We start from the raw sequence: 20097 nt of genomic DNA, 5'->3' as shown, positions 1-20097 counted from the left end.
TTATTTACCAATCTGTACTACGATACACGCGGAATATTAACGTACTTTTATGCCGTGTATGTACTCAGGGAAGGTCTGTGCTGTACATTAGTCCAGAATGGGAACGAATTAATAGCATCTACATTGATGCATGATAGGCAAGATTATGTATGTTCCTTCAAATTACATCTTGAGCGTTTCACTCGATTTTTAATGTACATACCGATCGCACATATAAATCATCAGCTAGCAGACATCATGTCCACTATCAAGTTGACCTCTGCAACTTCAGCAGCAAAGACGACATTGCCGCCATATATGATTCAACAACATGATGTGCGTGCAAGTTTTACGGCTTTTATCGAGGAAAAGCTTCATATCGGTCCGCGAGGAATAAAGGATCCAACGTTTACTCATTATTGCACATACATGATGATCAGTTCTGCTTTTGTGAACAAATGCAAGCTTTTTTAAATACAGTTAAGCAGCTCGTTGGTGTAGAAGATCCGGATGAATGGCTCTATTTGCTTCTCTGATAGCTCAATGTGCTACCGCTCCAGAAACTTACACTAATCCGTCAATATAACAGCCCTCCCCACTATCCTCCGGTAGTCAATCTTTTCTGTAATACTTTTTTTTTAATTCTGTGAGTTTTTGGTGTTAATTGGTATGTGGAAGAAAATGTAATGTACATGACAAAGGTTGAAATGAATCACAACGACAAAATATTATGCATCAAGAAGAGTAAACTACACTATATATAAAGGAAGGGGTTGAAGCGCAGCAAGCTATATTATCGGTACCTAATGTCAAAGGTGTAGTAATGAATTTACAATTATGAATGCAGTGAGTTGCGGGGTATGCGTTTTATGGTTGTGCTTTTCTTCTAGAAGATCTCGTCTTGCTTGGGGCAATCCTCCGTCGAATGAACTCCAGAGATATCGCAGTTTTCACAGTACTAGAAAACGATTATTGTTAGCACTGTTAGCATAACTTCGATCTCACCAGGTCACTGAACACAAAGAAGAATTGATAACTGTACCATTTCATTTGGTTTCTTGTGTCCGTTAAATGATGGCAAGGCTGTGCAGTTTAACACATCGTGCCCATGCACTTCACACAGTTCACAGTATAAATCTTTCGATACGTCGTGTGCACTTGATTTACTCTCGGGCACTGATGACTTGGCTTCTTCCTTTAGTGACTTGAGCTCTTTCTCTAATGACTGAACACGTTTTTGTTCCGTCTCGAGTGCTTGCTGTAGATCGTTGTCTTCGAAAACTCCATTTTCAATGAGTGTTTCCAGTTCCGCAAGTTCGGTGCTGAGCTGTGTGATTTCTGTTCGCTTGGTGTGCTCCAAGTCGTTGTAGCGTAATCGCTCTTGCAAGAGGTTATCCTCCAGCGACTTGATCTGCTTTCGCAATTCGACTGCATTGGTACCATCCTCAACAGCAGCAGGACGAGAGCTGCTTCCATTTTGTTCTACAACCATAAGCTCATCCATCAAACGCATGCACTCCCGTTCCAGTTCATTTTGAGATTCACGGAGTCGGTCGCACTCTTTCTGGAGCACTTGTCTTCCCTGCTGTTCTTCTTTGACCTGAGCCGAGAGTTGAGCGATTTGAATGTTGTTGGTGTTTTCGTCTTCACCATGGTGAGCTGGACTGATACCATCACCGTTAGCAGCACTGTTGCCTTCTTGCAAAAGCTGGATTTGCTGATGTGCCTCCTCCAACTCCCGTTCCATCTTGACGCGCGCCATTTTCATCTGGTAATTTTCATCCTCGGCACGGGCTTGAGCTTCAAAGGCAGCATCCGCTTCTTCCATCAACCGACGCTTGTCCTGTAGCTCAGTCTCGAGTTCTCGTCGCAAGGTATCGAATCTGTCGTCGGATGAAGCACTTGACATTTGGAATAGCTGGAGTTCTTTGCGAAGCTTGTCATTCTCGTTAGCAAGTGTGTGGTTGCGTATCCGCTCTTGCTCGACTTCATCTGTTGCCAGCTCGAGCTGTTCTTCTAATCGTATCCGTTGATCGTGCCACTCGTCTGCATAACGATCGTGGCTATCATAGTCATCGAGAGCGGAAAAATCGCCACGGCGCAGATCAGCAACTACTTTGTTTAGCTCGTCGATCTGTGCGCTCTTTTCTTCTTCTGTCTGCTGGCTTTTCTTCTTCAGTTCCAGTATAGATGTTTCGTAGGCGTTGATTGCTTCTAGACCGGCTTTCCGTAGCTCTTCGCATTCTCTCTCCAATGCTGCAGACATAGTTTCTTGCTCTTTCAAGGCATGGTGCAGGTGATCCAGCTGTCCCTTGGATTCGCGGAGCTGTGTCTCATGTGTCTCAATGGTTCCGGCTGTCTTGGCTTTCATATCTTCGATGATGCCTTCTAGTTTTTCGATCCGCCGTAACGACTGTTCCTGTGACGAATCATGCTTGACATTTTTATCCAACAAGGTTTGTTGTTTCTGAAGCTGCTGCTGTGCGGTTTCAAATTTCTGTTGGATGTCGGACATTTGTTGCTGCAGCCGTGCTAATTCTTCATCCTTTTCCTTAACCCGCAGTGCATAGCTTTCTTTGGTCGACACTAGCCTCTCCCAGGCTGCCTCTTTGCTGCTGATCTCAGATGTAAGCTTGTCCTTTTCTCGTTGTACCTTTTCCAGCAGTTCGTAGATGTGATACAGTTCCTGTTCAGACACAGTCTTTGCAGCAGGCGCTGGTGATGGTGATGACGCTGCTGGTGCTGCTGCTGCGGTTGTTGATGTGTTTTGTGATTCTCCGTTTGCAGGTGATGATGAAACTTTTTCAGCGACAGCGCCAGCAGCAGCAGCAGCAGTAGCAGCAGCAGCAGGAGTTGCTGTTACATCTGGACTAGTGCTTTGCGGGCCAAGTGCACTAGACACACGTCGCTCAGCCTTTTGTGCACCATCATTTCGAGCATTGATGTCAGGAACTGGTGGAACTGGTTCGACAGCAGCCAATTTATCTACCGAGTATCGCGATGTCTTTTTTGCAGCAGTGTCCGATGATCGATTGATGGATGTTTTGCTGGGCTTTCGAGTCGAAGCTGCTAGTGTCTTGGAGCGTCTAGAGACAATGCTCGATCGTGAGATTTCAGGGATCGGCTGTCTGCTGCGTCGTTGGGTAGGGGGCGATAAACCAGTGGTAGTACTGCTGTAACTGGTGCTGATCGCTGCTGTCGTTTTTGTGGCTACGGGTTTTTCTTCCGAATGATCGACGTCGAGGGCGGCAATTTTAGAATCACTGATAAAAAGGCCTTTATGGGGAGGGCACGTGAAATACCGTATACTGCATTTACGTACAACACGGCAAAAGCAATCAGCACAAGAGAGAGAGAGTAGGTCATGAGTTCACACGAATCAACTTTGATATGGGGAGAGTTTTGCACGGTTATCATCATCATGCATCGTTTGTTTCTTACCCCTGTACACAGCCATCGTTCTTTCCGGTGCCAGAGTCATCTAGCTCGATGCCTGCCCAGATACCTGGCTTGAACTCTGTTGGTCCCAAGAACTGCAGAGTGCCGGTTACACCCATGCTAGGGACAGCGACTTTGGAACCCACGACCATGTTCTCCTTTGTTGACGATGATGAAGACAAGGAAGCGGGCGATTTTTTGCTTGTCGTGGTTGCTGTATGCGTAGTTGTTGCAGTCGTGGTTGTCTTGGCAAGGTCGCTAGGAGACGGCGAAGAACCGTTGTAAGAAGACCGAGCAGGTTTTATTTTAGGCGAACCGAAGCGAAGTATTGGCTCCGGTTCTGACAGTTCTTCAGTCGAAGACGTTGATGACCGCAAGGTGGCCTTGCTTGTTTTGCTCGGCCGTTTTGTTGCTGGTATCGGATTCGTTGCGGACCGACGTTGCAGTTTTGGAGCGTCTGCCACTGCTGGACCATTGGAATCATCCCGCGTGTACGAATTAGGTAGTCGAGCGAGACGCTTTTTGGGAGAGGCAGAGGCTGTGACGGTGCTTTGATAGGGCCCAGAAATCCGTGCTATGCCTGGCTCTTGCACGGAATCTTCGTGGAGGTTGACATGAAAAGGTCTTGCTATGCGTGACATGAGGGAAAAGGTGAAAAGGGGTTGCTGAAGATAGAAACCACAGGACGGAAAATTATACAAGAACTTTTCTAGGTGTGTGCGCGGCCTTGGAAAATAATGTATGGTGCAGCAGCAGCAGCTCCACACTGCCAGATTCCGAAAGGTGGCAGAAAAACGTGCTTTTATTTATTTTGCACTTACATCTCTCTCTCTCTCTGCGTAAGTCTCCTTTAATTCCGGTCCTGTCTCCATATTCTCTACGAAACAGCTAAAACCTGTATCGTTCAATGCCATGGAACGCAAAGGCCATCTCCCTCAAGTGCAATGAAAGGGAGGGGTTAGCATTTCCCCTGGCTCTCTCCTCCTTCTTTTTTGCCGCTGGCCAGTTCTCCTTTTGTCATTCTTTTTCTTGTATCAAGTAGTCGCCAATGTTCTCGATGTCGTGTGCAACAGGTTACATAAATTAAAACGCAACCCGAGCTGCTGTAGCTGTGGATACGCATACACATATTTCTTTTATTCACATGAGTTAGCATAAAACTGGTGTGTGTATCATACATACACAGCTATAACGTAATAAGCCCCATTGCGCATGCACCATTTTCTTTGTCTGTTGCCCTTTGCTTTTGCCTGTTGCTTCCAGCACGATATGATGACTTATATCTACTAGCGTACATGCATCTCCGGTCTTTTGCCAGCGACGCAGAAGAACACCTGTCATCGACGACTGTTTTAAGCATCAGCGCCTCTTGATTACCAATAAACGACGGCAACTAAGCTGACATCCCACTTTGCATTATTAAGAAGAGCCTTTTCTGCCAGTATAAATGTGACAATAAACTAGCACACAACTGATAGATCAACGTGCTGGTCGATCGGTTTATGAGTTCACTCTGCCTATTACGCATTGAGCAAGACCTATACCGAGCTGGGTCAAACTTGTGGAACTGGCAACAGCGCACACTAGAGCATTCATCTTATTTGGAAGGACATGTAAAACATACTTAATAGTATGTTCGGCCCCCCGATGTCTGTGGGAGCTCGAGATCGTCACCATCCGTCAACTTTATTCATGAGAAAGAGAGCGACATGTGTCATGATGTATTATCCGTAGCAACCAAATATCAAAATCTCCCTGCCAAAACATCCCGGAGCATGATTCTCAGTATGTCCTACATAATAAATTGTATCCCATAAAAAGATAGCATTGCTAGCATCTTAAATACTCTGGAAAAGAATTGTTTATAGACGTTCGTGTATATTTTTTTATCATCATGGACTCTTTATACTTTTGAATGTAAACAAAATGTTTAGTGGGCTCTTAGAAATTTCAAACGGGCAATCTAAAACTTGAAAACCTGGTCTTCCATCTTGCTTACAGCACGGGACTTCTCGAAGCCCAATTCGAGTGTTGCCTAGATATCGAGAATTTACACTTAGAGACCGACACTCTCACAATCTAATTGCATTTTATCCTTCTCGCATTATAACTTTCAAATGATACTTCAACTTACGGTGGACATGGCCTTGATCATGGGTGGAGGACCGCAAAGAAGAACCTTGACATCCTTGGCTGCGGCAGGGCAGTGCTCGCGGATCATATCAGCAGTGACAAAGCCGACACCACCAGTCCAACCAGCAGGGGGGTTGTTGAGCACATAGTATACGTTAAAGTTGTCATGAGCAGCAGCTAATTCGTCCAATTCCTTCTTGAGCAAAATATCCTCTTCGTTGACGTTGGCGAAAATAAGGTTGACGACAGTCTTGTCTTGAGGGTTTCGGCAAATGGCGCGAACAATTTGAAGCATGGGAGTAATACCAGTACCGCCTAGACATCGAGATAGTATCGTACATCATCCCGTTTTAGTACGCCAAATAAAAACATTATACGCGGAGGAGATACACATGACATCACATCATATCCCAATGACGCTATTTGCATACACGCTCTCCCTTCAATAAGATTTACCTGCAATCATGCCGAACGCACGCACCATGTTGGGCGTGTACGAAAATTGACCCTTGGGTCCACGGACGGCAATCGCATCGCCGAGCTTGAGCTCACCAAAGAGTTTAGAGATGTTACCGGTAGGATACGACTATCAGACAGAAGTTCCTGATTTTAAGACACAGTGCGGTACCCTACTGCTATGTTCTCTTTACGCGTTTTATCGCTTTGTCTTCCTCTCTCTCTCTTCCTCCTTCTAACCTTGATAAGTAGGTCGAAATGGCCACGGTCTTCGTCAGAGCTCGTGGGTGTGTAGCTACGCGTGATTTCCTTGCCGTTGATTTCAGCCATTACTGAAATGTGCTGACCAATGGGCAAACCGAGAATGGCATCCTTGCGTGGAAGTGCAAAGCGGTACCTGTGTTATTTTTGATATATGAGAAAAAAACAGTGCCACGCTTGCTGTCTGTTTTCCATAGACCGCAACGTAAAGCGACTGCTAACTTACAAAGCAGTGTTTGGAGAAATGACAATCTTTTCAACGAGCTTGAAATTCTTAAAGTTCTTGGGATCCAAGACTGCTCCCTCTATTGTATAGTTTGACGAAATATCACGGAAGAAGGTTAGTATATGTACGCGCTCTTTCCGTATGTAAGAATGCGTGGCAAAATACATAGAGCTGCTGAAATTGACTTACTCTTTTTGCTCACAAAGTAGAATGCAGTGGATGCTGCGAGGACAGCAGAGAGAGCATATGGAATGTAAGGAGCAAGGGAATCCATGGTTTGAGAGCGAGACAAGCGGCGAAGAAAATCAGATAATGGCCACATCATTTTTTTTAACTATTCGGGCAGAGGCTCCAGGCGGATGTCAAAAAAAAGGTTAGCGTTTTGTTGTATCACCCGGAAAAGATTCCAGCATGCATTTGCTATCATATGCTTCTTGGACTGCTCTCAGGGATCATTGTCATAGAAATGAGAGGGAAGAAGAGAATCCACATTGACCAGACATGCGGTTCCTGAAAGAATCAAGGCTTGATAAATACATAGTTCGCTGCCTCTTACATCAAATATTAGAGCGTATAGTCAATCGTCATTGCCAGCGCTCAACGCAAGCACTGATTGCCCCAAAAAAAGTTCCATCTACCTTTGACTAAAGAAGACAATCCCGAAAAAGTTAATGCGGATTTTACAGTGTATGCTCTTTAAGGTATGCGTTTAACACATCAATGTTCGATGATAAGAGAGATAGCTCAGTTCATACACATCTTCATCAATATTTCTAGCAATTCTGCTTCCATGAAGGAAACAGATATCCACGTCAACAAAAGGCGCTTTACTAAGTGGCGTGATAACGCACATGGCTTGTGCATTTTTAGGTTTTACGTGAATTCTATTTGCCTTTTTGAGTAGCATTGGGATTACATACCAAGCAGTTCCACGTTCTGCTTGTGATCTGCTACACGATTGGTCCCAGACTTTCCGAACAGCTTTTACTATTATTTGTGACATGAAGCAACTCTATTGTTACCGCCGTCGCTTAGAGCGAGACGTAAATTAGCGGATACATGAGAACTCAAACATGGGTCGTTGGCTTTTTTGTTGTGCTTGCTCTTCTCAGCTGGTAAGAACATTAAGAGTGGCATAACTCCGTTCATAGTTGGATTCATGCAAAAAAGCCTATTTCCATGTAACAGAAGAAGCTTCTTCCCCACTTGGTTGTTTTTGTTGCGCTGAATAGAGTTGTTATACAAATCGTAAACTCCCTAGCTCCTATCTGGCTGGATTTTTACGGCGTATGACAAAAACTGGGATGTGCCTGGGCAAGTCAGCTTACTGTATGCTGAATTTTAACAATAATAATGTCTCTTATCATAGACCAAGTCGTGTCCAAACAAATATGGAATGGCAAACTTCCCATTCAGATATCCCTCGATCCAACCGAATCCCGAACATTCACTGAGCCCATTTTTGTAACATATCTTTTTCTTTCTTGGAGGGAGACAGCTCGAGATCAATTCAAAACTCATGTACAGAGAGAAACATTTTCTTTTCTTGTAGACGGAAGCTGCGCGATGCTCCTACTTGCCCTTAATCACAGAGCAATTAGCACCTATTTATAGTGGTCTTGATATAGATTTAACACATACGGACGTATGGTACGATTATCAAGGCGAGCCCTTAAAGTGGTACGCAAATATATTTCACTTGTATTGGATATAGTACAGTTTCTCCTTGGTGGGCATATATAACAAACGCTTCCTCTATTCAGGCACTATCCTATCGGTCTGCTCTACGATATGTCTGGTTCAAAAGATCGACCTTGGCATATCACTGTTCATTTTCAAAACTTTCCCACCGACAAGTTATTAATGACCCCGTCGGTGGAAGCGACACAAAATATGTTCATGTCGATGGTGAAACAGGTACCTATTCACAAACATACAGAGAGAGAGAGAGAGAGAGACAGAAACGATGGTAGTGAGCTTATGCTTTGATAGCGTACTGTTGCTCACATCTACGGTTATAAACTAGGCGGATTTTATACGGCACGGATCGACTAAGCGCGTCATGAATCTATCCAAAAACGACCAATCTCAACTTTGGCAGGCATTATCTCTAGGTATCTATTGAGCTTTTAACGATAACAAAAATATTAATGGATAGAATTTTGCTAAACGCTATATCTCATATAGATCGATATGATGATTATTGGAATGTCAATATGCATTTGTTAGCGGATTCGGAAGGTCTACGATACGTTCCTCTACGCATCTATTTACCAGATCAATGTCCAGTGATTCAGGAAAATGTGTCATTTACGGATGAAGGTATTTTCGCCTGTTGCTTTTGCATCTAGAAACGTGGTAATCTTTGGGTCGAGGGAAAGAGGGAAGTTTTGACCGTAATTTGTTGGAATCCAATGTATCTAGGCAACCCAAAGATGCTAGGTGACGTGCTAGGTGCCATTTTACCCGACCTATTTCCTTCGAGTCTAGCGATACCCATGACACATGGAATACAGTTACCATTAGATACACCGATAGGCTGGGCATCACAAAACCTATCATTTGCAGATAACTTTTTACATGTAGTCATTTGTAAATGTTCTTGAAACAACTAAAAACTGCTGTGTACAAGGATCGAAAGAAGAAAAAGAGGTTTGATTTATGTATGATGGATATACAAAAGGAAAGGGAAAGAAAGATACAAGACAGATGATGTATAATCACAGAGAAGATAAGGAAAAAAGGGGGGTAAGATCTGTTGGGGAGAAAGTCAGAAAGAAAAAGTAAGGTTGCATGTACATCGAGACCAAAAGTTGGTTCTCAAGAATTATAACAATAGCGGTCGGACTCTTGTACAAAATAAACCCTTTGCCAAGGAAGGATTTGCCGATCTAAGAAACATGTGATATACGAAAGGTTGAAAGAAGATGGGGAAGATATACAAAAAAGACAAAGGTAGGCCGGGACTTGTACAGTTTGATAAAACAGGGAGGGAAGAGAGTGTGTTTTTTTTTTCTTTTTACAGATACTACTGTTATTGGACATCTGGGATAGTGGCGCCTGCTGCTGCTACTGCTGATGCCGTAGTAATCGTAGTAGCGAGTTTCTTGTCCTCATCGACTAGATCATCCGTGCGATATCCATCGGCAGCATCAGTTAGATCGATGTTGACAAGCTGAAACAGTTTTTCGACCTCTGTTATTTCGGTCAGACACAGAAGTACGTCAGTCATCCCATCATACTCATCCTTCAAAACCATCGTAAAAAAAGTTCACTTACTCAAGAGCAAGTGACGGCCATAAGTAAATTTCTTGAGAGATTGAAGATGGGGCTTGATTGTGGTGACGAGGAGCACACGTTGCTCTTCGTCCACCACGTCCAGCATTTTTTGTACAACGTAATTAGCGTATTGATCCTTCATCATGATAACCAAAGGACAAGAACTAGATGAGAGAGAAAAAACCACGGTAAGGTAAGATATAACGGCAATCACACATTGAATAAATAAATATTCTGTGTCTCTTTACCCATCAGATCTGGTTTGCAGGACTTCTTCAATAAGTTCTTGGCGCTCTTTCTTGGAACCATAATCAACGCACTTTTCAACGACATTGCTAGCAAATTTATGCTTGCTCAGTTGGAGAACTTGGCCACGAATCTTGTCGATAATGACAGACTTGTCCGCAGGACGACCACGTTCCAAGACATGTTGAATAACCTAAATACAATTCCGATGTATCTAAGAGTGAGCAATCAAGGCAAAGAAGCTTTCCATACAACCATATAGACGAGCACATACATAATTTCCATATTGGTCTTGAACAAGCTGGTGGGTGCATCGATGAAGTTCATCCAACAAGGGATCCGTCTGAACTTCGGTACAATGTTCGAACATACGCTGGATCACTCTGCAGCCATAAGGATGTGTTGCGAGGTTATAGACTTGGTCATGGAACGCATCAATAATAAACTGGATATGCTTGGCCGGCACGCGTTCGATCGCCTATAGAAAACCAATTGTTAATTGACTATGTATACGAAAGCATGTTTAAAGATTACCTTTTGAATGACATGGTTCCCGTTTTGATCCTTAATACATTTGAGCACGCAACCGTCCAACTCGCCGACCAATCGAGCTTGTTGATCGGTGAGGACATGCTCCAAGGCTTTTTGGACTACACGGCACCCGTACATTTGCAGCGATAGCGACACAATATGACCCTCCATCTGCTTTGCCAGGATCGTCTTTTGGGCTTGGTTACCGTGTTCAAAGAACTTTTGCAATACATAGTTGCCAAACACATCCGTCATCAACTGGAGCGCATTCTGCAAAACTTCTTCAAACACCATTTGTTTTTCGTCACTGTTTGCTGTTTCCAGCTTTTGTTGGATGAACCGAGATCCATGCTGATCTCCACTAAATTCGACAATATGATCGGTAATGTCCTACACAGTATACACGGGTCGACGTCGACAATGGTTTTGTTCAGAGTTGATGCTCAAACTCACTTTTACTTGTACGCATCTATTTTCACCGAGCAACAATGGAATATAGGTGAGCAACAAACCTTGAGCTCGTATTTCTTGTTCTTTGAATTTCGGAATTCAGTCAATAACCGACTCTGGATACTCAATGCCAAATCTTGCGTTGCCCTGGGCGATCGCATAGCAGCAGCGTTCTCCTGCAATCCACGTAACCTAGGAGAGTCGCTGCTTTGCACATGCTGCTGCAGCAACAATTGCTGCTGTCGCGCAGCCAAGAGTCGCTGCTGCTGATGCTTCTGGTGTTGTTGCTGTTGTTGTTGGATGAGAAGCCGCCGTTGATGCTGCTGCAGTTGTTCAAGAGCATGCAACTGTTGTTCGTCGACTTGATGGTTGTGATGATCCATCATTTCAAAACCGCCACTAGTACCATACTCTTCGTACTGTCTGCTAGCACCATACCGATTCAGCAAGCCGTCAGAGCCATTGTCGTTAAAATGCTCGCCGGAGAGATCCAGGTTCGAAGGCAAAAGAGGTACTTGGGATGTTCGTTGTTGGGCAGTAGTAGTTGCTGCATCATAATATGGGCTATCCAAGTATGGCTGTTGTTGAAGTTGGAGCGCTTGCCAATACTGCTGGGCTTGGTTTGATGCTCCATACACGCCCTACATGTCCAATGTCGTCAGTTTTTCGTTTCGACCCATCACTTCATCATCGTATTTCATGAAATAAACGTACACCATCATTTAATCCCATGGCGCTCAGTTGATTAACCATCGAATCAGTTGGATCGAGGTTGTACCGGGTACCATACAAGTCCATATCATTATGACCAGGTGGAGTCGAGTTCGCTCGTGGAGGAAGCGCCGAGGAATTGATGAATTTGTTCATGATCGAAGGCGACACTGCACGGTGAGGACGTTGTTGGCCCAGCTTGTGATCATCCATGGACATTTGCAACACCGACGATAGCTGACTATCGTCTTGGTCGGTGTGTCCGTATGGACTATCATAACCACCAGAAACCGGATCACGCGCCTCTGGTCGCATGCGCTGGATGCCGTTATACATCGGAGAAGATGTTCGCGTGTAATCCTATCATTTTACGTTATGCATATATTTAGACTGTAATTCTTTCTCTGTTCGATCCCAAAGATAGAGAGCATGCAAGAGGCGGTGAAGGGCAACAAAGAACAAAGAATGGCATCTTCACCTTGTGCATCATGTCAACGTGATGGTTTTTCACTTGGCGTGGGGTTGAACCATTGGGTATCTGCTCGAATCCAACCGTCTGATTGTGTGCACGAGAGAAGCCTATTTCGTTTGTCACAACAACAAAAACAGTGTGAGCAGGTGTCTAACCATCCACGCCCTTGGGATCATCATACTTCTTCGCTATTTACCTGGACTATTCGTATTCTCCCACAATTGCCATGGTCTGCCAGGATGGTCCGATACACGCGGCTTTTCTGCTTCCGTAGGTTGAGGAAGAACTTCGTTGTTGGGTGGAGCACTGCTGGATCGATCCTGGAAGAAGCCGCCTTCAGAAGTTCCACTACCGTCAAATAAATCATAGTCTACTTTGCCGTGTAAAAGTGCAGCAAGCTTTCAAAAAAAAAAAAAAGGGCCAAATTTGAGTTTTCTCGTTCTGACAAAAGCACAACAACCTCGGCCTGGCTGACACCCCTTTTCTTTCCAAAACTACGTCATGGTAGTCATAAGAAGAAGAAGAAGAAGAAGAAATAAATGTTGCACGGCAACAAGGAGAACAGAGAGGAAAGTAAGTTTTTTATACCTGACCCTGGGTAGCATTCTTTGCAGTAGGTTGATGTAAATCTGGATTGCGAGACAGTGGACGATGATCGTCCAACAATCGTGGCATCATTTTTTTGGTGGTATGGGTAACCCAAACGCGTGCGTGTGTCGTCAGAAACACCACCTCGATGCAAACAAGTGCAAGATGTGAGGGTGAGGGGAGAGGTGGGTTGAAGGGACTCTTAACCCTGAAAACAAGGTTTAAGTAAAGCGAGTAAAGTCGAAAGCCAGCAACTTACTCGAATCACAGCTGGTGAAAATCATTGGACAATGCGCTCATCTTGAGGAAGAGCGGATCAGATATTTTGCATTCATACTCATTAATTAAATCATCTTACTGCTTCTTACTAACTACTCCTACTTATCAACAATCAATACCGCCACATCCACTCTTATAGAGTCTCTCTCTATTTTCTCTCGTTCTCTGTTTTATGTATAGACCCATTTTATGTACCATGTTTTCGGAGAAGATCCTGAACTTGTAAACTTTTCGGAGGTCCAAACCGCTCCTTCTGTTAAATGTAAAAGAACACTAAAGTCAATGCAAAGGCATAAGTTGCAAAGACTTATTCTAGGCTTGAAACTAATAAAGTAGCCATAGTGCATATGATTTTTCTAAGTGCGGGTTATGTCGCTACTTCGATTAGGATGATGGCGAAGGGCATTGCTGCTTGTTTCGAAGTTGTGCCGTAATGTCTTCACCCAGTAGCTTATGTACTGGATACATTGGGTGGGCACCATCTATTAACGTTGTCATACAGAGCATATAGTAGGTCGTTAGAGTTACTACATTTGCTTCATACAATCTGCTTGCTTAGATAACAACACTTACTCATCCAGAAATACCTAAAAAGAAGATGAAAGAAATATTATGAATACGATTGAACGTTCTAAATAAGCAAACTATGCGATACTTACTCGTACTGAGGATACTTGCAGACCTTTTTGTCACAAGAGTTTTCAATATCCTTAAAGCCGTACTCCTTATAATGGTCCAGATAGTAACCAAAGTACTTGTGGGCATCAAAGTGAACAAGAGTCACATCTGGATTGAGTGTACTATAATATGCTATCCGACCTAGTAGCAAATCGTTGAACGCATTGACTAATGGACCCAGTCTGTCAGCGTCAGCACGTCCTGAAGGAGTGCGATCCATTGGTGGGACATTATTAATCAAAAAGAACCGCATCTGGTACTTTTTATGCAGGGTATCCTACAGTTACAAAAAGATAATGTATAAAGTCAGTTAGGTAGCGCTAACTACAAAGCAAAACATGCTGATGTTGTAAAGGTGGGTAGTGAAATTGTTACCAAATGTTCGAAATATCTGTCGAGGATTTTGTTGAACAATATGCCAAGCTTCAACTAAACAGAACCAATAATTATTAACTTCCTTACTTCCATAGAGACAAACAGGCGCTTACGTTGCTTTTGGCGTCGTTTGTGCTTTTTGTGCTGTTTGTGCCATTTGTGCCGTCTGTGTCTTTTACTGCTCGCGTAACATCGTTGATGCCGAACCACAGCACGGTCAATGTCGTATCTGGTGACCACTCGACTTTTGGCCTGACATATTGGTCCCAATTGCTGATCTGTTGGTCAAGGTCTTTAATGAAATCATAGGCTGGCGCAACTAGGCTTCTATCTACGGTGGAACCACCAAAGGCTACATCAAACAATTGGGGACGACAATTCTGTGGCAGCCCTTGATAGCAGTTTGTGAGATATTGGATCCAATTTGGGCCATGAGCGGTAGTCTAATTCAAACAGAACAAGCGTTTGTAGCAGGAAAGAAAAGAAGAAGCACTATAAGTTATTCTCGTCTTCTAAAGCAAGATATATGAAATGGGGTATGTCTGATATATACCCCGTTGAGTTGAATAGTTCCTTTCAAAGTAGAGTTTTTTCCTGCAGCAAAGTTGTTCCATGTCCAAACTGATCCTGCCGATCCCATTAGGTTGGTATAGGAGTCACCATAAGCAAATCTGTAGATTATTGTACGTTGTTGTCAGAAGGACGAAAAACACAAATATTCTGTGTGTATGCTGGAAAAAATAAGTAAATTACACCATATCTGTTGTGTCCCAGCAGAATTGTTTCTCGCCTGTAAACACTTTGATCATGTTGGGCAGGATGGATGCTGAAGCCGAAGCGCCGAGTGCCACGACAACGGCAGCAGCGACGGTGCCATGGAAACGATGGCAGTCAGTGAATTTCATCAAGTCCTCGATATGGTGGAAGAACAAGTAAGTATAAGAAGAAGCTTGTTCAAGAAAGAGACGGGAGTGGTTTATATACGATGTCTCCTTTTCATCATCTGCAAGGAGTGCAGCTGTGTAGCGTGCACAATTTCCTTCAACAGCTCGAGATGCAGGAACATATTGATAATGCTTTTGTAAGCTCGCTTTTATATTTGATCGTCTGTTACACAGTATCATACTCCGCTCTCTTTTCTCACTCATTACATTGCAATGACGCTACTCTTTTTTCTTGATATTGTAAAATATATGAACAAGCCAGTACAAACGATAGAATGCGTGCGAATGTAAAGGTTGACTGGATGAAAATGATGTTGGTAGAATGTTGTGTGCATGCTCCTCCTCCTTTCTATAAAGCAAAACGGACCCGCTTGCTATCCTTCTTCCCCGCTTCCTTTGCCGTCCGTTTCTTTGCGTCTTTCGATGCTACTTGTTTATGTGCCTTGTCCTTGTTTTTCTTCTTCGAAACAACTTGTTTTGCCTTATCCTACAGAGGCTATCTATCAGCATCGCTTGAAATGCCAAAAGCGATCGAATAGGTCCCTCCGTCCCATTCCACACACACAGCAGCAAGCAATGAGCACTTACCAGCTTGGCCTGCTTTACGCCTTTTTCCTTTTCCTTCTTATCATCCTTTTCTTTCACTTTTCGTTCAACAGCTTCCTAATATAGTGAGTAAGTATCTTTACAATGCTGTCATCATTATACGCATGACATAGTGAAGATGGCCACCCTCTTCTTGCTTGTTCATACCCTTCGTGCCAGTTTTGCTGCTTGTCGTTGCTCTTCCTTGCCTGATGCTTTCTCAATCATTTCCATCATGAAATCCTAAAAATAAGCAACAGCGACAGATGAACCGGTGAGGCTTTCCTAGCACAGCAGAAACCCATACGCCGGGCGCTGTGAATTTGATATAAGAGTATGGATGTACCTTGTTTGCAAACTTGGGGTTATCTAGCTCTGACTTTCCTTTTCCAGGCCCCTTTTTATCGCTCTGTCTTTTTTGTATTTTCTTTGCTTGGCCACCAGCGACTGCCCCAGTAGGTGAAGAGGCTCTTTTGCTTTTAAACTTTTTTACACTGCCAATTTTGTCTTGCTTGCCAACATTGCCGCCCTTCTAAACACACACATAGTAATGTCATCATATTAAAAGAGGGATCAAAGCTAAACTTTCTATCACGCGGCTGCGACTAGATCTCACCTTTACAACAGTTTTTGATTTCGCCATTTGATCAATCGAGTTCCTGCCAAAAAAAAAAAAAGTTCAGCAAACGAGGAAAAAATACTGCGGAGTTGGATTGCATGAGGGGACATTTCTTATTTTATGTCAAATCAAACAATGGTTTTCTTGCAAGGATCTTTCTTTGTTGGCAGAGCATTAATTATACTCTCTTATACCTGAATACACAGCTGTCTGTGAGCGACTATGCTCAATACTTTATGTGACAAATGAGTATATCTAAACATAGAACCAAAAAGAAGCAACTACCACCATCACAATGCCTTGTCTGTATCGTTGTATTGTGTATACTCTATACTGTGTAGATACTCGATGTCAATTACGTCGTTTTTCTCTAACAACACACCAAATGATACTTTTAGCTTCTCAATTATTTGATTCCGTTGAAGCACACGTAAAGAAAGACAAGTGAAGATGAGAATTCTAGATGCGGCGCCTGCAAACGAATAGTGAAAATTCCTGTTGACAGGTTGCTAGTTTGTTCTGAAATACTCCCACCTTATAATTCCTTTTTTAGGGACTGACATGTAGTGCATTCAACAACGCGATTCTCAAAGTCAACCAGCCGGCCTCTTTTTCCTTTCTCTATTCTTCAGAATAACTCTACACCAATGCTGAGGAACCGACACGATCATCAGCAAAAACCTAAGAACCTACAACATGGTGGAGGCCTCTCTAGTGTAGACCAATATCATCAAAGCAACACCATACATGATGATGCTGACCTGAAAAAGGTAACTATAGTGGAGTAGTACTCTGGCTCCCGTGGCAATCGCTTCTTACCTCTCTGATTACAATAGAATAAAAGGTCTTTTGGCGTATCTAGTCGTACGGCATGCCATATTGTTATCACTGTGGTGGGCTTCTTCATCAGCTTTTTCAAGATATGGTACCCAGCTGAGGTCGTGTAAGTTACACATCCGCATACAAACGGGAATGAGAAAGAGAGCATAGGACAACTTTAGTGATATTTTTAATAATGATGCTGTTATAGGTTCGATGAAGTACATTTTGGTAAATTCGCTGGCTACTATTTGAACCGCACGTTCTATTTTGATGTCCATCCACCTCTTGGGAAGATGATGTTTGCTGCTATGGGCTATTTGATCGGATACCGTGGGCATTACGATTTTGCTGAGATCGGCGAAAGCTATGTAGAGCACAACGTCCCATATATTGGATTGCGCGCGTTGCCGGCCTCTTTGAACGTTTGGAGTATTGCACTTATGTACGCCATCATGAAACAGTCTGGTTACTCCACGCTAGCTTGTGTTGTCGCGTCTGGCATGTATCTTTTTGGTAAGTACTAAGGTTCTCCCCTTTCTACAGCCGTGTATTGCCTTCATTCCAGTGTATTTGCATCGTTTGATTGTAACGCTGTGTTTTTGTATATATTATTACAGATAATGCTCTTGTTGCACAGCATCGACTGATTCTGCTGGACAGTTCACTCGTATTTTACATGCTTCTTACGATATACACATACATTCGCTTTTACAAGCTGCGGCATAGGTACGTTTTGCGAAATCAATAGAAAAGGGAAGTAGAGTGAGGGTTTCTAGTAAGATATACTAATCTGTTTTGCTATCGTTATCGTGTAGATCCTTTTCTTTTGGGTGGTGGTCTTGGCTCGTGGCAAGTGGAGCTTCCATGGCGATGGTTTTAAGGTAATATCTCGAATTGTTTAATCAAGTATCAGCAAGGAAAAAAGCGGCTCAAAAATTACGTTTATGAGAAATAGCGTGAAAATGGTTGGACTTTTCACTGTTGGTTCGGTTGGCGTTGCTGTGGCGGCTGACTTGTGGAGTCTTCTTGACATTCGAAATGGTCTTTCTCTGGTAAACAAATGGTGGATTGTCGTTAATAGTAGCTCCACGCACGTTATATGGTTTCGTAAAGATATCAAAGTAAAAATTTGTTATATCTTTACAGAAAGAGTTTGGAGCACATTTTTTGGCACGTACGGTCGGTTTTATAATAGTGCCAACTGCTGTTTACCTTTTCTGGTTCTATGTTCATTTTGCTGTACTGAATCAGTCCGGTCCTGGCGACGTTTATATGAGTCCCAGTTTCCAAGCAACACTCGAAAATTCACCAGTAAGCTTGAAGACCCTTGGTGAGTATTGCTGTTACATCGATTAACCCAATTCTAGTTTATTTTACATACTGAGTCTTCATTGTACATATTAACATAAATACTCTACAACGTGTAACAACAGATGTACACTATTACGATAGCATCACAATTTTCCATCCGACTACGTCCGTATACCTTCACTCGCACGAGCATCGCTATCCACGACGGTATGAAGATGGAAGAGTTGGAAGTGCAGGTAAGTACCAGACGGACATTAATGATAGTTATAAAAAGAATAAGGGATATCCTGCAATACTTTGTCACATTTCGCACTGAAACCACTCTATCTTACCTGATTATAGGCCAACAAGTTGTCGGCGTATCCGATCCTGATGAAAACAGCTATTGGCGCGTAAAGCCAACAAAGGACATCCCAAAGGATAGTCGTGTTTTAGTACGCCACGGAGATATCATTCAATTAGAGCATACGGCCTCAGGACAGCACTTATTGACGCATGATGTCGCGTCACCGTTGACGCGTACAAACCAAGAATTCACAGTGGTGCCTCCTGAAGAGCGATACAACGAGACTTTGTTCAAAGTGCTCTTAGACGATCATGCCAACGGGGATACTATGAAGACCCAAATGAAATCATTTAAGCTGGCGCATCAATCCACTACAGTGGCAATGTGGACTTTTAAAGAAGAGACACTACCATTGGAATGGGGTTTCGGATTACAGGAGATTAATGGAAAGAAAGACCACGTAAAGGAGAAAACTGCATATTGGAGAGCTATGGATATTCAGGGTGTCAATGGTTGGTATTATATAATGGATCTAACGTGCACTACACACCGTGCTGTTTCACTATGTGCTGGAGGTTTGGAAACTAATGTCAGAGTTGTTATATTTTTATAGCGACAGATATCAACTTGAAGAAAAAGAAAGAGCACCGGGAGAAACCAATGCCGTTCTGGAAAAAGTTTCTGGAACTGCAAATACGAACAATAAACCATAACGCGGGTCTAAACACACCTCATCCGTATAAGTCAAGACCTCTTTCATGGCCACTCATGCGTCGGGGCATTTCATACTGGCGAAACGAGTTAACGCGTGAACAGATTTACATGACCGGTAATGTCTTTGGTTGGCTACTCGGTTTAATCACGATTTTATGTTTCGGTGTTGTTGCTGCCATGCAAACTCTAGCGAGACAAAGGGATACACATGCTGTACAAAATCGTAAGTACTCATTTGCTTGCAGAATAACGAAGAATGTGTATTAACATGAGTGTTGCTATCATATAATAGCCGCCACACGTCAGCGTGTATTCCGTTCAACAGGATTCTTCGGTATCCTTTGGACTTTTCACTATATTCCTTTCTTCTTTATGGGACGCTCTCTCTATTTACATCACTATCTACCAGCCGCAGCATGCAGCTATCTGCTGATCGGTTCTCTCTTCCAATTTGCGTGTATTAATGGCATCAATTCGCCTACATCGCCGACTCGTACCTCGCAAGCAGCTGGCAACCAACAGCAGCAATCCTTCACGTCAATGGTTGCTAGACCATCTTACTGGTCTTACTTGATTGGCATTACCATTTTGAGCGTGCAATTTGCCATTTTTGTGTATTTGGCACCGTTGACCTATGGCTCTCCAGGACTGTCCAAAGAGCAAGCGAATCAGAGGAAATTAATCAAGTCTTGGGACCTAGCGTTTGCATAAAGG

At 43.2% G+C, this 20097-nt stretch overlaps 6 protein-coding genes across 6 annotated transcripts; 2 read left to right on the top strand and 4 right to left on the bottom strand.

Moving 5' to 3' along the window:
• Nucleotides 1-597: 597 nt before the first annotated feature.
• Nucleotides 598-4214, bottom strand: BDB00DRAFT_826630 (uncharacterized protein). The gene is made up of 3 exons (XM_053123739.1): nucleotides 3421-4214; nucleotides 1022-3287; nucleotides 598-937 (listed from the first exon to the last, which is right to left on the bottom strand). Exons 1-3 carry the CDS (start codon nucleotides 4056-4058, stop codon nucleotides 866-868), a joined length of 2976 nt encoding a protein of 991 aa, XP_052979105.1. The 5' UTR covers nucleotides 4059-4214; the 3' UTR covers nucleotides 598-865.
• A 1017-nt stretch (nucleotides 4215-5231) lies between these two features.
• Nucleotides 5232-6844, bottom strand: BDB00DRAFT_826624 (uncharacterized protein). The gene is made up of 6 exons (XM_053123738.1): nucleotides 6683-6844; nucleotides 6494-6572; nucleotides 6247-6403; nucleotides 6007-6136; nucleotides 5552-5865; nucleotides 5232-5452 (listed from the first exon to the last, which is right to left on the bottom strand). Exons 1-6 carry the CDS (start codon nucleotides 6816-6818, stop codon nucleotides 5381-5383), a joined length of 888 nt encoding a protein of 295 aa, XP_052979104.1. The 5' UTR covers nucleotides 6819-6844; the 3' UTR covers nucleotides 5232-5380.
• A 742-nt stretch (nucleotides 6845-7586) lies between these two features.
• BDB00DRAFT_826607 (autophagy protein Apg5-domain-containing protein) lies at nucleotides 7587-9144 on the top strand. The gene is made up of 7 exons (XM_053123737.1): nucleotides 7587-7608; nucleotides 7726-7957; nucleotides 8046-8173; nucleotides 8257-8410; nucleotides 8520-8607; nucleotides 8681-8815; nucleotides 8918-9144. Exons 2-7 carry the CDS (start codon nucleotides 7847-7849, stop codon nucleotides 9097-9099), a joined length of 798 nt encoding a protein of 265 aa, XP_052979103.1. The 5' UTR covers nucleotides 7587-7608; nucleotides 7726-7846; the 3' UTR covers nucleotides 9100-9144.
• BDB00DRAFT_826604 (armadillo-type protein) lies at nucleotides 9145-13034 on the bottom strand. The gene is made up of 10 exons (XM_053123736.1): nucleotides 12771-13034; nucleotides 12379-12580; nucleotides 12189-12289; nucleotides 11714-12070; nucleotides 11062-11640; nucleotides 10553-10939; nucleotides 10293-10496; nucleotides 10021-10211; nucleotides 9773-9936; nucleotides 9145-9688 (listed from the first exon to the last, which is right to left on the bottom strand). The coding sequence occupies exons 1-10, from the start codon at nucleotides 12858-12860 to the stop codon at nucleotides 9528-9530; spliced, it is 2436 nt and encodes an 811-aa protein (XP_052979102.1). The 5' UTR covers nucleotides 12861-13034; the 3' UTR covers nucleotides 9145-9527.
• A 116-nt stretch (nucleotides 13035-13150) lies between these two features.
• Nucleotides 13151-16299, bottom strand: BDB00DRAFT_929458 (uncharacterized protein). Its single transcript, XM_053128966.1, has 11 exons — nucleotides 16248-16299; nucleotides 15978-16163; nucleotides 15800-15874; nucleotides 15635-15709; nucleotides 14856-15013; nucleotides 14656-14773; nucleotides 14216-14545; nucleotides 14103-14156; nucleotides 13709-14004; nucleotides 13623-13636; nucleotides 13151-13531 (listed from the first exon to the last, which is right to left on the bottom strand). Exons 1-11 carry the CDS (start codon nucleotides 16272-16274, stop codon nucleotides 13434-13436), a joined length of 1431 nt encoding a protein of 476 aa, XP_052979101.1. The 5' UTR covers nucleotides 16275-16299; the 3' UTR covers nucleotides 13151-13433.
• Nucleotides 16300-16897: 598 nt separating this feature from the next.
• On the top strand, nucleotides 16898-20094 carry BDB00DRAFT_873054 (glycosyltransferase family 39 protein; the record flags this gene model as incomplete). The annotated part of the gene is made up of 11 exons (XM_053127039.1): nucleotides 16898-17020; nucleotides 17087-17193; nucleotides 17281-17585; nucleotides 17690-17798; nucleotides 17888-17953; nucleotides 18028-18124; nucleotides 18219-18402; nucleotides 18506-18619; nucleotides 18726-19181; nucleotides 19283-19606; nucleotides 19676-20094. 11 exons carry the CDS (start codon nucleotides 16898-16900, stop codon nucleotides 20092-20094), a joined length of 2304 nt encoding a protein of 767 aa, XP_052979100.1.
• Between the last annotated feature and the right edge of the window lie 3 nt (nucleotides 20095-20097).

Source organism: Zychaea mexicana (assembly GCF_025766255.1).
Source record: "Zychaea mexicana strain RSA 1403 chromosome Unknown BDB00scaffold_43, whole genome shotgun sequence".
Lineage (NCBI taxonomy): Eukaryota > Fungi > Mucoromycota > Mucoromycetes > Mucorales > Lichtheimiaceae > Zychaea > Zychaea mexicana.
Note: the sequence above shows the minus strand (reverse complement) of the source record. Positions and strands in the feature narration are given on the sequence as shown.

Coding starts and splice junctions, on each gene's coding strand:
- BDB00DRAFT_826604 (XM_053123736.1), bottom strand. CDS start 12,860: ATGATGCCACGATTGTTGGACGATCATCGTCCACTGTCTCGCAATCCA. Junction 10,212..10,292: donor AAGACCAATATGGAAATTAT/GTATGTGCTCGT, acceptor AATTGTATTTAG/GTTATTCAACATGTCTTGGA. Junction 9,937..10,020: donor CTGCAAACCAGATCTGATGG/GTAAAGAGACAC, acceptor TCTCTCATCTAG/TTCTTGTCCTTTGGTTATCA.
- BDB00DRAFT_826624 (XM_053123738.1), bottom strand. CDS start 6,818: ATGATGTGGCCATTATCTGATTTTCTTCGCCGCTTGTCTCGCTCTCAA. Junction 6,404..6,493: donor ATTTCTCCAAACACTGCTTT/GTAAGTTAGCAG, acceptor AAAATAACACAG/GTACCGCTTTGCACTTCCAC. Junction 5,866..6,006: donor TGCGTTCGGCATGATTGCAG/GTAAATCTTATT, acceptor CTCGATGTCTAG/GCGGTACTGGTATTACTCCC.
- BDB00DRAFT_826607 (XM_053123737.1), top strand. CDS start 7,847: ATGTCTCTTATCATAGACCAAGTCGTGTCCAAACAAATATGGAATGGC. Junction 8,411..8,519: donor TCATGTCGATGGTGAAACAG/GTACCTATTCAC, acceptor GTTATAAACTAG/GCGGATTTTATACGGCACGG. Junction 8,816..8,917: donor TGTGTCATTTACGGATGAAG/GTATTTTCGCCT, acceptor CAATGTATCTAG/GCAACCCAAAGATGCTAGGT.
- BDB00DRAFT_929458 (XM_053128966.1), bottom strand. CDS start 16,274: ATGGCGAAATCAAAAACTGTTGTAAAG. Junction 15,014..15,634: donor GCGTAAAGCAGGCCAAGCTG/GTAAGTGCTCAT, acceptor CACCATATCGAG/GACTTGATGAAATTCACTGA. Junction 14,157..14,215: donor CAAACGACGCCAAAAGCAAC/GTAAGCGCCTGT, acceptor GGTTCTGTTTAG/TTGAAGCTTGGCATATTGTT.
- BDB00DRAFT_826630 (XM_053123739.1), bottom strand. CDS start 4,058: ATGTCACGCATAGCAAGACCTTTTCATGTCAACCTCCACGAAGATTCC. Junction 3,288..3,420: donor AACGATGGCTGTGTACAGGG/GTAAGAAACAAA, acceptor ACGTAAATGCAG/TATACGGTATTTCACGTGCC. Junction 938..1,021: donor ACAAGAAACCAAATGAAATG/GTACAGTTATCA, acceptor ATCGTTTTCTAG/TACTGTGAAAACTGCGATAT.